The sequence below is a fragment of the Passer montanus genome, unplaced genomic scaffold (assembly GCF_014805655.1).
Source record: "Passer montanus isolate IOZ18808 unplaced genomic scaffold, ASM1480565v1 scaffold56, whole genome shotgun sequence".
NCBI lineage: Eukaryota > Metazoa > Chordata > Aves > Passeriformes > Passeridae > Passer > Passer montanus.
In genome coordinates, this window is record NW_024370595.1 from 4,577,799 (window position 1) to 4,591,700 (window position 13,902).

General features: G+C 37.4%; 1 protein-coding gene across 1 annotated transcript in view; it reads left to right on the top strand.

Annotated features, from left to right (window-relative positions):
- Positions 1–13,902, top strand: part of OCA2 (OCA2 melanosomal transmembrane protein) — a 185,986-nt gene that overhangs the window by 70,463 nt on the left and 101,621 nt on the right. The window contains exons 11-15 of the mRNA XM_039725691.1: positions 5,222–5,293; positions 6,120–6,185; positions 7,296–7,352; positions 8,629–8,753; positions 12,286–12,424. Coding sequence (XP_039581625.1) covers positions 5,222–5,293; positions 6,120–6,185; positions 7,296–7,352; positions 8,629–8,753; positions 12,286–12,424 — 459 coding nt within the window. The remainder of the gene's footprint in view (positions 1–5,221; positions 5,294–6,119; positions 6,186–7,295; positions 7,353–8,628; positions 8,754–12,285; positions 12,425–13,902) is intronic.

Here is a 13,902-nt window from a genome sequence, read left to right on the forward strand (position 1 = left end):
CATTGATTTCTTGTAAAAATGAGTAAACTTTTGGTCCAGGACTTTTTTTCTCTAGCAAGATGTACTTATGTACAGTGATGCAGTTTTGACACATTTTGGCTTATAAAAATGAGATTCATGATTAGATGTTCTAAATATTCAACCTAGTGTAAAGTCCTATTTTACTATTCATGCCTGCATGTATGGAATACATATTGGTAGTGTCCTAATCTTCAGACATAGATATAAATAGCAGCTCTTTCTGTCATGGATTTTTGTGATGCTTGGAGTCACTTTGGGATTCTTGTGATGCTTGGAGTCACTTTGGGATTCTTGATGCATGCCATCTTTCACCAGTGTACCTCACATGCTTACCTCAAGAGTTGCTCTAGCCCATCCCTGCACACTGCACCAGCATGTCATACTTTCTAAGCTATGTGAAGCAGCTCCCTTTTGCCTCATTAAAACCCCTACAGAGTTTACTTTCTACTGCTGAACTAGGTAAATCTTAGGCAATTAATTTCTGTTATCATTCATTTTGCACAAGCTGCTGAGGCACATCCCCTGTGAGGGGTTCCCTTGTGCTGGACACAGTGCCCCAAGGCTGAAGGAGCTGCGGAACTGCTTCTGCAGAGCTTGTGTCAGGATCAAACCGGGGGCAGGAGGGTGAGGAGCTAAAACATTAGCTGCCATTACCAGCTGAAGAGGAGGAATGTTGCTATGCTTTCACTAACTGGTACTGGTCAGTCTCTTTACCAGAGGTGAGCATATCGAAAATCAAAGAAATATGTCTGGCATCACAAACTTTTTCTTTTGCTCTGAACTCCTTTGTATCTGACTATATCCTATATTTCTAGTCTGTTGATTTATTGCATCCAAATTTTAAAATCTGCCAGAAATAAAGAAAATTTCTATGGATTAAGAATTTGGTGCCATTCAGCTTTGAAGTGGATCTACAGCAAGGCAGAGTTCAAAGTATTTGAAAGCTTTTTTTGACTGTTGTTTTCCATCATAAGCTGAAATTTTCAGTCATGTGCTTGACAGTTAGGAAAAATTACCTAAATTTTAAAGCTAAATTATCATTGTTTTTCTGCAATTTCCATTTTTCATTGCAGCTTCTGATGATAGTCTTAGACTTCTGCATTAATTTTCCAAAATGTGGGGGTTTTTGATCCACTTATTTTGATCCTCTTAAGAGCAAATCAAATATGTATACCCATGAAAGACTGAATTTTCATCCGTATTCTGCTAATACAACTGGAATAGTCCAAGGCAAAGCAGACCACCAAAATTTGTAAAATACATGACAGCAAATTATAAGATAACTCCATCTAGGGGTGTGACTGAGGAGCACATTTTCAGAGGTGCTCAGGCTAATAGTGTCTTGATTGCCTTTAGGAAAAACTGTGGAAAAAACCTCTTCCACTGCTGAGGATGTCTTATTTTAACCAAATACATCCTTATTAAAACATAACAAGGAATAGATACAAAACATAAAGTCAGAAACCCTTTATCCTAGGGTAAACTTTACTTCTCTCTCTCCGTGTTGCCTGAGAATAAAGAAATAAACTGGAGACTTTATAAAGTCTAAGAGGGATTTGGCTGTTGATTTTATCAGAAAGATCTCAGCTATTCTGAAGGTAGGTGAAAAATACATAAAACTCATATGTGGATATAGGTTTGGTAATAATTGCATCCTTGTTGAAATGCAACAGTTTTGCCACTCTATCAAATGTAAATTAATTTATCAGTAAAATATGAAGTTCAATAAAACAGGGTTCATTGGAGACAAAATTGATAAGACGTTAATACGGGCTGTGTTTGAAGCTTTATATTAAGATTATTGACTCTTATATTTCAGCTGTTATTTATGACTTAAAACAAAGGATTTGTGGAAATAAAATGCTTGATATGATATATCATTTATCTTAGAAATACATTTTAGAAATGCATGTGTCCTGGACTTCAGCTGGGAAAAATATGCTCTGAAATAGCACCCAGGTTGTCATTCAAATGGCTTCTAAATATTTTCCTTTTGGCTTCTGGAACACCATACAAGATTTAGTGTTTGGAATTCAGAATAACTTTTATAATGATGCTGTTGCAGTCTACCAAATGGTTTGATGAACTCAGTGCAAAAATTCCAAAGCACTTTCAAATAGATCAAGAAATTTAAATCTGGGAAAGGTGTAGGCTTTCTAATTCCAATTTGTAGGCTTTCTAATTCCAATTTGCATTATAGATCTGCAACTGTGTATTGTTAATATCAAGCAAAAGACTTGTGGCATAAATTATTTGGGTAGCTTTAATCTCTTTAAAATGAACTCCTGAATTAAGGGTATGGAAACTATTAGAATCAGCATTCAGCGCATTGTGTTTATCACACAGCAGGCAATCATGATACAAATTTTCTACAGAGAATTATGAAACAAATTTGCTATAGTAGCCTTTTCTAGCCTTTGCTTATTCTGACTGACTCTATGAGGTTGCTATCAACACACCTACGTAGCTGACACTGTTTCACTGTTGCAGCTTTGGGTATTTTCATTTTTTATATAAAATACTGTAAATATCCATTCCCTTTTTTTCAATATTTTTAACTCTTAGCTTTGTAACATCCTGTTTCAGTGAGCTCTAAACTGAATCCTGCTTTGTAAGCATTGTTTTCAGTGCACTTTGTGCTGGTATTACTGTCCCTTTGAAAAAGGCAAGAGCCGTATCCTTTGCCATTGTAGTAAGTCAGCACTGTTAGGTATCCTTCAGACAAAGTAAAGGTGATGGTGATAGTGAAGATGCCCTTTTTGCAAAGAGTTTGTAAGGTTTGCAGTTGGAATGGGGGGTGGGGAGCTCTAGCATACAAACTGATATACTAAAAGCTTTGTATCTTCCTCCTCATCAGCCCTGTCTTTCTCATCTCCGCGATCATTGCACAAGGGTATGCCCTTTCTCAAGTGAGAGAATGATCAGATTAATACAGATGATTTCTCACTTAACCTTTAAAAATGTCTTTAGATTCAGAAGTCCACTAAATCGCTCAGCTTTCCTGGGATTAAGTCTCTGTCTTAATTTATTTCTGAGCCTTTTCAATTCTCTACCTGAGCTGTTGTTTATGGATACACTTCAAGAGTCATCCTGAAAAGATACTCATCCTCCTGCCAAACTTCAATAGGGTTTGGTCATCTGTAGTGCTTTTCAAAAGAATAATGGAATTTTGCTTGAGATAAAGCCCTCCAAATACGTATTAGATGGAATTGTGGTTCAGAGAATGTCAGCACTCATAACCTGCACTCCTGACTTCCATAGTTGTAAGTTTTTAAAAATACCTGTGCAAATATGTTATTTGTTTGGGGTTTATTTTCTGTGAAAAGAAAAGAGAGTAATCTATTTTTTCTTTAAGCTTCCTAAATATCAAATTTTGAATATTTACATGTCTCAGAGTTTGCATAAGTATTCTTTCTAGGCTTTACATTATGACTTTCATTTGATAATTTGATAATTTGGAATGGAGAGTTGTACATTTAGTAAGTTTTTTATAATAAAGCTTTGCACTTTGTTCATTCTTCAGGATATACTTTTGTATATCCTTCTTGAAAAACCACTAGAATGAAGGAACTGACAGATGACTTAATTTTGTTCAGTTTCTTTTTACATAAATTAAAGTCAACTTCACCCATAGGTGACAGCAAACTCTTGGAAACTGAAAATGCAGTCAACTCAATGCAAGCAATTAAGCACAAAACAGTGACAGCAAAAGTGCTTATGTGTAAATATGCAAAGAATCTGTAGCTAAACAAATCTCAGAAAACCTATGATATCTTTCTGAGAACTGAAAAAGAGCTATTTAATATGGGTAGGTATTGCATGAGGAGAAGACCTTCAGTTTGAGGACAGCTGAGGATTTCCCTGTAGCCTACACCTGAGCTTTGCTCTGGTGAGAAGTTGATCCCCTCCCCTAATGGACAGCTCTGTTGGAGATCTATTATTGGAGAGAACTGTAAGGTCTAATTGCTGCCCCTGATTGCCAGCCAGAAGAGCCATGGAATGTTATCAAATGCTCCCCACCTTTGCGGAATCAGAAGGGCCATATGTGGGCTCACATGTCAATGCACTGAAACGGGAAATCAAACATGAGCCAGTGGGTTATCACACACATTTTTGTGGGACCTGGTGGGGGTTGTAATCTGTGCTCTGAACAAGTAGGTCATTAGGGCATAAAAACCTTGGTCTGATCTCCTGCTTTGTGACAATGAATACCTTATTCTTCAGTGCATTTCTAAGGAAAACAGGAGAATGAGACAGATAATTTTTTTACTCTTGAATTAGTAATTTATATATTTATTTTTCTAGTAATTTGGTAAGTTGTGTAGTTCTTTACCATTTCCATGGAAAATTTATAATCAAGGAGAAAAAACAAAGCCAAATAATTCCTTTTTTCTTTTCCTTTACAAACACGGAGGAGAGCCTTGAGATGTTCTCATCCTATTGTTTGTTATCAGCAAAATATTTCTTATGAAATTAGAGGCAATTGAAATATTTCTAGACCCTTTTATTTCTTTCTCAACAATAATTTTAACTTGTGTTGGAATAATATTTAAACACATTAATAGTGAAAGCTGGTAATTAGATTCAGTCTTTTGTAGTGTGGTTTTCATTAATTACATGCTTACTTTAGCTGAGTTATTTTACACAATCTGTGATCTTCCAGACACAGAGGATTAAATAACTCCAGATGAGTTCCTGGAGAAATAAAGCACATTTTCAGGGTACACTTGCTGAACAAGCCCCTACTAAGAATGAGATGGATCACCTCCTGGAAACACATGTTCTTTCCATGGGATGTGAAGGGAAGCCAACAGGATGAGGCTTTTTGATCCTTAAGTTAGGGAGATGAATTGCTTTCCTTCTTTGGTCACCTACTGGCAAATGTAAGAAACTGGTGCTGAAGTCCCTTCTCTACCTGGATATTAGAGATGAGACTTCCTAGCAGCATTTGCACTGGCAAGACTTTAGTTGGTTGTTTTTCTCATTTTATTTTATTTGGTTTTTGGTTTTGTTTGTGGGTTTGTTGATTTTGGTTTTTTTTTTAATAGCAAAGTAATTAACCATCCTCTAGTCAGAAAAAACCCTCAAGCAAGCCAAGAAAAAAATTGTGTAAATGAGGTTTTATCCTTCCCCACTCTCCTTTTTAATAGTAAGGAGATGCTTAGAGGAGTCTGTGGTCAATTCTTATGCTTTGTTGCAGATTGTTCACAGGACCCTTGCAGCCATGCTGGGTGCTTTGGCCGCGTTAGCCGCCTTAGCGATTGTTGGGGAGGTAAGTTATCAAATCAAAGTGCTCCCTTTGTCTCTGGCTGTGGTGTCAGGTGTCATTAATTTCCATGTTTGCCCAGTTCTAACTGAGCACATGGCAAAGCAGTGTTTTTAAAGAAAAAGAAATGGTAGGACAGAAACTGGGGTGGGAAAAGAGGTCAGAAAATGTGTAGACAAGGGGAGAACAAAAATATCAGTTGATGCCTTTTGTTCTGATTTGCAGGAAGCTGGCTGCAACTATTTTCAGCTTAATCCAGCGTTAGTTTAACACTGTTATTTTCAGTAATGTTAGGCTACCAAGCGAACCTAAATGGAAATACACTGCTTTATACTACCCTAAATAATTACATCTTATGCCTGCATGTTCCAACCCTTTTGTTTCTCCTGCTGCTTACTCTTCCTTGATACACAGTCAAACATCAGATTGATTTTCTCGGTTGTTCTGATAACCACATCATTACTATGTTCCCTTTCATACCCTCCAGTTTGTTCACAGGTGAAGTGGTATGCTTTTGTTCTTTTACCAAAAAGGGAACTGCAGTGTACCATGTAATTTGGTTATCTTTTATTTCTGTAATGTTAAATAAGGAACAACTAGACCAACCAATAGCCTGATAATGACCAATTTAGGATGCCAGCAGTACTTTGAATTAGTAATAGTAATAATAGTAGTAATGGCAATAATGAGTCCTTTTTTATGTAGCTTGTAGGAACACTTATTAATTTCCATCACATTTATTTAAGTGGTTCATCAATTAAGTGGAGTTTATAAGTCATAGCTAATCACAAGTTAGGTGGCATTCACTTGTAATTGTATTTTTTGATTGCAGAGGCCAAGTATGGTCAAAGTGGTGGAGTGGATTGACTATGAAACACTGGCATTATTGTTTGGAATGGTAACTAAAGTGTATCTTTTGCTCTAAATATGCCAAAATAATCACTTTCAGTATAGAGATGTTTCCTTTTAGAACATTTTGTTAATTGTATTTCACTCAGATGACTTATGACAAACATTTGTGTCTTAAAGAATTTACCAAAAAGGATGAGGATCAGACCTCTGAAAGAGTCTTTTGAAATGTTGATCCTTTTCTATTTTTTTTTAATCTGTGAAATTGTATTGACAACATGCTAAAAACATCCTTGAGATTTATAAACAGAAAGACCTCTTTAAGGGCCAAGTATTATCACTCTCAATTTTCTTTTTAATTTTGTTTATTCAAAGCCTTCCTCAAACACACTCTGCTGGAAGAGTTGTTTCCTGTCTCACTGTTTTTTTCTGATGCTACAAAAAAACAAGCCAGAAATTGAGAAGCAATATCTGATGAGATTTTAATCATATATTATTTTAATCACTTTGCCCAGAGCTATTTGTGGTAAAAAGCATTGTCCAAGTGCTATTAGACTCTAATAAAAAATATACAATATACAGAGACAAAATTACAATTATCTGGTTCCATTCTGAGCTTTTTTCTTCCTTGACACTGGTCCTTTCTCCTTGCATTCCCCACAGAATAAGGAAGAAAAAAAAATGTTTAGAGCAAAGACAGGAGACAGGAGCAAAGAAGGACAGGAGACCTCCAGACCTCCCAGATGTGGGAAAATGCAAGCATTTCTTGAAGCCATTATCTTCTGTGCTCTGTAGAGTATTACTGCAGAAAGCAAACATACTTATTGGTTCTTCTTGATTAATGATATAAGGGAGATACATTGAGCACTTAATGTATGATGCCCACTTTGTCACTACAAATAAAATTCAATCAGACTCATATGACATTTACAGACTGCTTATGTTGAGAAGTATATTTCACCATATGATGCATTAACTAGAGATATCTGGCAGCTGTAGTGAATATTCTAATATAAGGGTGATTAGATTCTCAAAGCTGTGTCAGATAAGAAGTCCATTTGTCAGTATCACAAACTGCTTTGCTTTAGTTTTGAGTAATAATTCAATTACTTTTATATATCAGTTCCAAATGATTATATTTTTCCTCATCTTTTGGCAGATGGTTTTGGTGGCCATATTTTCAGAAACTGGATTCTTTGACTACTGTGCAGTAAAGGTAGGTTTATTTGGTACTTATAAGTATTTCTAGATTTGTTAAGTTAGTATTTATTCAAATCTGTCACACCAAGCATGATCTTTAAAGAACCCTTCTAAGGTCAGTGTATACTTATCATATTAGAAATGACAGTGGCCATGTTGTAATACTGGAAAAATCCTTTGTGGATGAAAGGAAACCCTTAATGTAATTCTGTTTCTACAGGAGAATGTTAAAGGTCCCCAGTAGGGTACACAAGCATTTGGACAGTATTAAGCTGGATATTTCACTGATTTCCCCAGGACTGCAGTTCTGCTGTAGCTGAACTCTCTATTTATGCCTGGCAGTGAGGCAGGGAACTATCATTAACTTTATGACCACATATGAAAAGTGGCCACAGACCTTTGCACAGTAGCAGAACAAAAGTTTACATGAGAAGTGTAATTCATAGAATCACAACCATAGAATTAGAGAATGGTTTACGTTGGAAGAAACCTTAAAAATCTTGTTCCAATCCCCCTGCCATGGGCAAGGACACCTTCCACTAGAGCAGGTTTCTTAAAACCCCATCCAGCCTGGACTTGAACACTTCCTGGGATGGGGGGCACAAAACTTCTCTGGGTAACCACTGTTGTATTCTCACCACTCTCACCGTAAAGTATTTCTAACTAACATCTAATCTAAACCTACTCTCTCAGTTTAAAGCCAATCCCTCTTGTCCTATCACTACATACCCTTGCCCAAAGTCTGCCCCACTAGCTGTCTTATTGTCCCTCTTTAGGTGCTGAGAGGCACTGTAAGGTGACCCTGGAGCATTCTCTTCACCAGGCTGAATAACTCAGATCTCTTCCAGCCTGTTCTTGTAGGAGAGGTGCTCCAGTGTTTTGATCATGTTTGTGGCCCTCCTCTGGACTCACTCCAGCAGTTTCTCTGAGGATGGGGAATGTGTCCCAGGTGTGGAAAGGAAGGGAGGTCTAAGTCCACATGGGCATGCAGGCAGAAGATGGAGGCTCAGCCCTTCTCCTGCCACAGACCCCCTTTATGACTGGCAGCAGAGCATGGTGTTTTGTTTTGTTGCTTTGTTTCCTGATGGGATTGTTTGCCCACTTCCATGAATTATTTTCTTGCCAAATTATTTAGTATTGGGGAGGGCGCTGTTGGAGTAATAGTAAAGGAATAGTAAATGCTCTGAGCTCATTGTTGCTCGACTTTGATCAAGTTGCTTTATCTATAATTTTTTGAAGTCTAAGCTGGAGTGATGTAGTTCATTAATTTTGCTTCTGTTTGTTTTTCCTAGGCTTATCGGTTCTCTCGAGGCAAGGTGTGGGCCATGATTACCCTTCTGTGCCTTATTGCTGCAATTCTTTCTGCATTTTTGGACAATGTTACCACTATGCTGCTGTTTACTCCAGTAACCATAAGGTATTTTATTGTTATGGATTTGGACATGGTCTTTTATAGCCAGCAATCAGTAGTAGACAAGTCTGCAAAATACTTGTTTGGAGGTTTTCTTAATCGTTTAAATGGAAATTAGAACTTCAAATATTCTTATTGTAGTAGAATAAAAAGCTAGCACTTTCAGAGGGATGGGTTGCCTTTTGCCTTTGCATTAATATTGAGCACATATCTGAAACCTGTGAACGCTGCCTTGGCAGCTAACTGTTCAGGGTTGTCTTCATATCTCAAAGGCAATAGCATATTGCACCAAATGCTGCCTAGTAGATGAATTTTTTTTCTGTAAATCAGGCAAAATTATTAAATTAAATCTGCTTTATTCTTTGCTGGCTGATATTTATATACAATTTTAGATAGTAATTTATGTTTTTGTGAAGTTGTTATACCTTCTAATATTACTGAAAAATAAATTTTTAAAAAGTCCGTATTTCATCTAACAGCTTTTTCTTGAATCTGAGAATCTGAATTTTATTCCTGTTGGTGATCATGTCATTGGGATGGCTACTGGTTAATTACACAGTTTCAGATTAGATGTTTGGAACTTTGAGCAGACAATCATGAATTTAATTACTTCAGATTTCTGTGAATTAATAACATGCTATATGCAACTACATTAAGTCAGTGTGGGATTATAAATAACTGTTTAACCTGAATTTAACCTGTGTCTGGTCAGGCAAATCTGTTTAATCCAGTTCAGCTTTGGAAAGATCTAGTGTATTTTAGAAATGATCCTGAGAGATGTAATGCTTGCAGTCATTATCATATTAAAGTACACAAAATCTATTAAGATATGGCCCCTCTTTAAAATGCAGTGTAAAGCAGTAAAAACCAATTTTGCGAGTGAAATTTATTCTAGACTGGAAACAGCTGGTGAATGAAAGCTCATTTGTCTTCTGTCCGATTACATTTTAAAGAGACAGCTTTGCCGTACCCTAATCAATAATTGCATTTCTAGCAGCAAGCAGCACTGGAGCTTTTAAACACCAAGTTTTCTTCAGCTGTGTTACAGAATATTTTGGATAAATGTAATTTGGGAATGGATTGAAATCCAGAAGTCAATGTAGCATAAAAAGCTTTTCACAGTCAGAGCTACGGTAACATTTATTCTGTTTTCAAAGAATTCTAGAATAGCCCAGGTTGAAGGGACCTCAAAAGGCCATCTGTTCCAACCTTTCAGGGGAAAGGAAGCCTAGATGAGATTATCTGGTACTCTCTTCAATTACATTGTGAAAACCTCCGGTGATGGTGACTACCCATCCCTGGGGAGGTTGTTTCCAGTGGTTAACTGTTTTCACCATAAATTGTTTTTCTTATGTTGAGGTGAAATCTCTCCCTTGTTGCCTCTTGTCTTCTCCATGTGGATCTTTGTGAAGGGAGAACCTCTGCCTTTGTAGCCACCTTTAAGTAATGGACTTTTGTACTAAACATATTCAAAGTCCTTTTGTTTTATACTAAATGAGCCTGTCACACTGAAGAAGGAGAAACTCAGTATGTGGGAAACATTTGTATTTGAATCACTATCAAAACTAAAATAAAATTTTATCTCACCTCCTAAAACCAAATAATTGCCTGCTTCAAAAAGCTTCATGCTGGGGGTCATTTTCTTTTTTATCTTACTGCCATTGTCTACAGCTTCAGTGTGTTGCACTGTGCAGTCTCCATTGCCATGGAGATAAGGCTTGCAGAAAATCGTACTGACTCGGTGAACATTAGGGTTTATATTCCTATGATAAGGCCTAAAACATGATACTTGTTTCACTCTGCATTTTTTAGTAACCTGCTAAAAAACATAATAACTACCTCCTTGTACCTGTTGCTTATTTTCAAGATATTTTGTTATTGGGAAGTGAACAGGCTAATGTTTTTAAACATGAGGAATTATATAACCAGGATAAGTAAACTGAGGAACTGTGATCCTGCCGTCTAGATAAGATGTTCTGATGGTTTTACACTTTGGGCTTAGCCTTTTCTTATTTTAGAGTTCTTTTCGTAAAATACCACAAGGCCCATCAAAAAGAGTCACTAAAGAAAAGTTTAGTTTATATTTTGAAATACTGGGAAATCAAGGAGCAATGGAATCAAAATTGCTCGTACTATTATAGCCTTGTACCACAATTGATACATTCTGACCAGTTGTACTACAAAGTACCCTTTAACTGAATGATTTCATGCTGCTGAGGAAATAGTGTATTTTTGCACAGTTATTATTTTCCAGAGTTTTTATGTGCTGATATATATGCCATCTGACAGTGTTTTCCCCAAGTTTTAAATTGACACTCTTAGTGATAGTGTAAGTGATTCAGGTTAAGCTTTTTTGCAATATTCTTTTCTCTTTGAAATGTCAGTTTTACTAACACAAACTTAGGCTAAACAGTGAAGTTGAACCCTTCTTTCAGGGAAATATGTGAGAGCATTGCAGTGAGAAAGCATTCGTCCTGCACACTCTTTCCCCCATCTACTATGAGATATAGGGGACAATAATTTAAATGTGGCCTCCATCTTTATATACTGGAGCAACCTTTTGATAAGTTGTGAGGAGGAAAGCAGTTGTTTCTTACTCCAAAGTGCTTAGGTGTGACTTTAACTTTCAGCTTTTATTTCCAAAGCCCGAGTTTAAAGTCAAACACGTACTTCAGGACAGAGCGGATTACGTGGGTGTGTGCGTAAATGTAATTTATGAGTTGGAATAATCTATGTGAAGATTACTCTGTGTAAGTGGGCTCTGAGTTCAAATGGATCATGAGGTTACTTAGTCAACCCCAGTGTTTGTCAGAGCACTTTAACGTGCTTCTTATTAAAGGAGCAATTTACTTTTCCTTATCAAAGCAGCATCCTACCAAAGTGTTAAATATATTTGAATTGAAACATTTTGAGAAATTTTTAACCACAAGGAATGTGTGTTTTCTGCTCTTGTTTCATCCCAAATAGAAATACTCATGATCAAGCTTTAGAGAAGGAGGAAAACAGGAACAGAATAAACAGAATGAACCTAGCCTGAAAGCTGAAGTGTCTAATAGATGATTCATGGCTAATAGGCAGCCTGCACAATCCTCTACCACTGCTTCCCATAAGAAAGTTAATCACTGTGGCTGAGTGCAGAGCCTGTGGTTGACCAGAATAGCTTTCCACAGATCAGTGCAGCTTAAGGTCCATGGTTTCAGAAGCTGTATCACACTGAAAATCTGAAATGCTATTTTTTGTGTAGTCCAATTCTTGTAATAACTGAGTACTTTTAATTAAATGCCTTTAAAAATGCATCAGTTTTGTAGGCATTAATAACTGCATTTTAAATGTAAAGAAAATCTATGAATTTTTGTTTACATTGTTATAATTACTCTAGCACAATAAATGCTTTAACATAGCATTTATTGACACATTATGTTTTAAACCTTACCATTTGTCTGTGAAATGACTGCATTTTGTAATTGTTGTGCATTTTAATATTTAAGGTACTTTATGCATGGGATAAGAAGTTAATTTCATTATCTTTACACTGCAGGCTCTGTGAAGTACTTAATCTTGATCCTAGGCACGTCCTGATTGCGGAAGTAATCTTCACAAATATTGGGGGGGCTGCCACTGCTGTTGGGGATCCTCCAAATGTGATTATTGTTTCAAAGCAGGAGCTGAGGAAGAGGGTATGTACTGCAGTTGTTTGGCTACTAAAATTAAGTAGTGGTGTTGACTTATGTAATGTTGATCCTTCTCTTCCCCCAGACAGCCATGTAAACAGAACATAATAGACTATTTTTGCCATGCTACTTCTTTTTTATTAGGATGATCAGACAGAAGAGAGTGATCTTTTGGGGACAAAATAGTGATGAAGAATAGACATTTTGATCTAGACTGAGAATACCAGTTTCCTTTTTTTTCTTGTTGGTGAGGATTTCCTTATCAATGGCAAAGTGAAGAAAGAAGCAGAACAACGGAGGGCTGCAGACAGGGCAACAAGTTGCAAAAAACCAAAAACGTGCAAATGAAGATGCTAATCCATCCATTTTTTTCAGTATAGGTTTTCTCCCAGAAGTTAAATATTCATTCAATTCAACATTTTACAGAGAGGTTTCTTTGCCCCTGTAGAGCCATGACACACGTGAGGCACTTTATCCTTCAAGCACAGCCCAAGGGGATGTGGGGTGTGAGAGGAGGGTGGGTGCTTCTCCCATGCAGCACAGGCTGCAGCTGGCTCCCTCCTCCTGACAATGTTTTGCTATCTCCAAGCTGCAGAGACAGATTTTAGCTTCCAACTCTTGGCTGTCCTATTGTTTGCTGGGTGCCTGGTGCCAAAGGGAAAGCTATGGTGGCTGGTGCTGGGTGGAACTTCAGGATGTGAACCAGCAAGCAGGAGCATCTCAGTCCCACCATTTCTTCCCACTCACATGGATCTCTGCTCTGTGGAGTGGCTGTGGCATTGCTGGCAAGTGTTTGAGCCCTCAGCATCAGCACGGAGCTGAGTTTGCTGAGTTTTCTGTGCTTTCAGCTATCCCTGCTACCCCTGAACATGAGGACATCAAGTCTTCCTTCTGCCTCTGGCACTGTCTCCCATCCCCTTTCCCTGGTGTGCTGTGGGGCAGCAGGGAGGCAGTCTGGTCAGGATGCAAGGGGCAGCCCCCCCTCCCGGCATGGGGCAGATCTGCCCTTCTCCTCACCAACAAGCAGCACCATGGAAGGGGCAGTAACGTAATGGGCACATCTATAAGGACACCAGGGATGAGCTTTTCTGTTTTGGCCAGAACCCCCACCCAGAAAAATAATTCTAGAGAAATTTAGTGTTCATTGAGTTAGTGTAAAAACAACTGTGCAAGTGGATGAGGGAATTATAGTATGAAATCCTAAGTTGGTTTTGTTTTTTGTTTTTTTTTTTCATTTGGCGTCCCTTATGTTTCTATTGCTCTGTGAAAGAGTGATCTCTTCTAATTAACTGAATGCACTCACATTAATTAAGTACTGTCCATGTTGGGAAAGGTCTTTGAAAGTTTGTAGTACTTAATAAACTGAATGTTTACCATCAAAATATTTGAAATGTACTGCAGTTAGCTAGTTTGGATGGCGACTTTGAAGACTGTAGTATTGATTGTTAGCTGAAAATTTGATAGCTAAGTTTTAAATTTTAGAT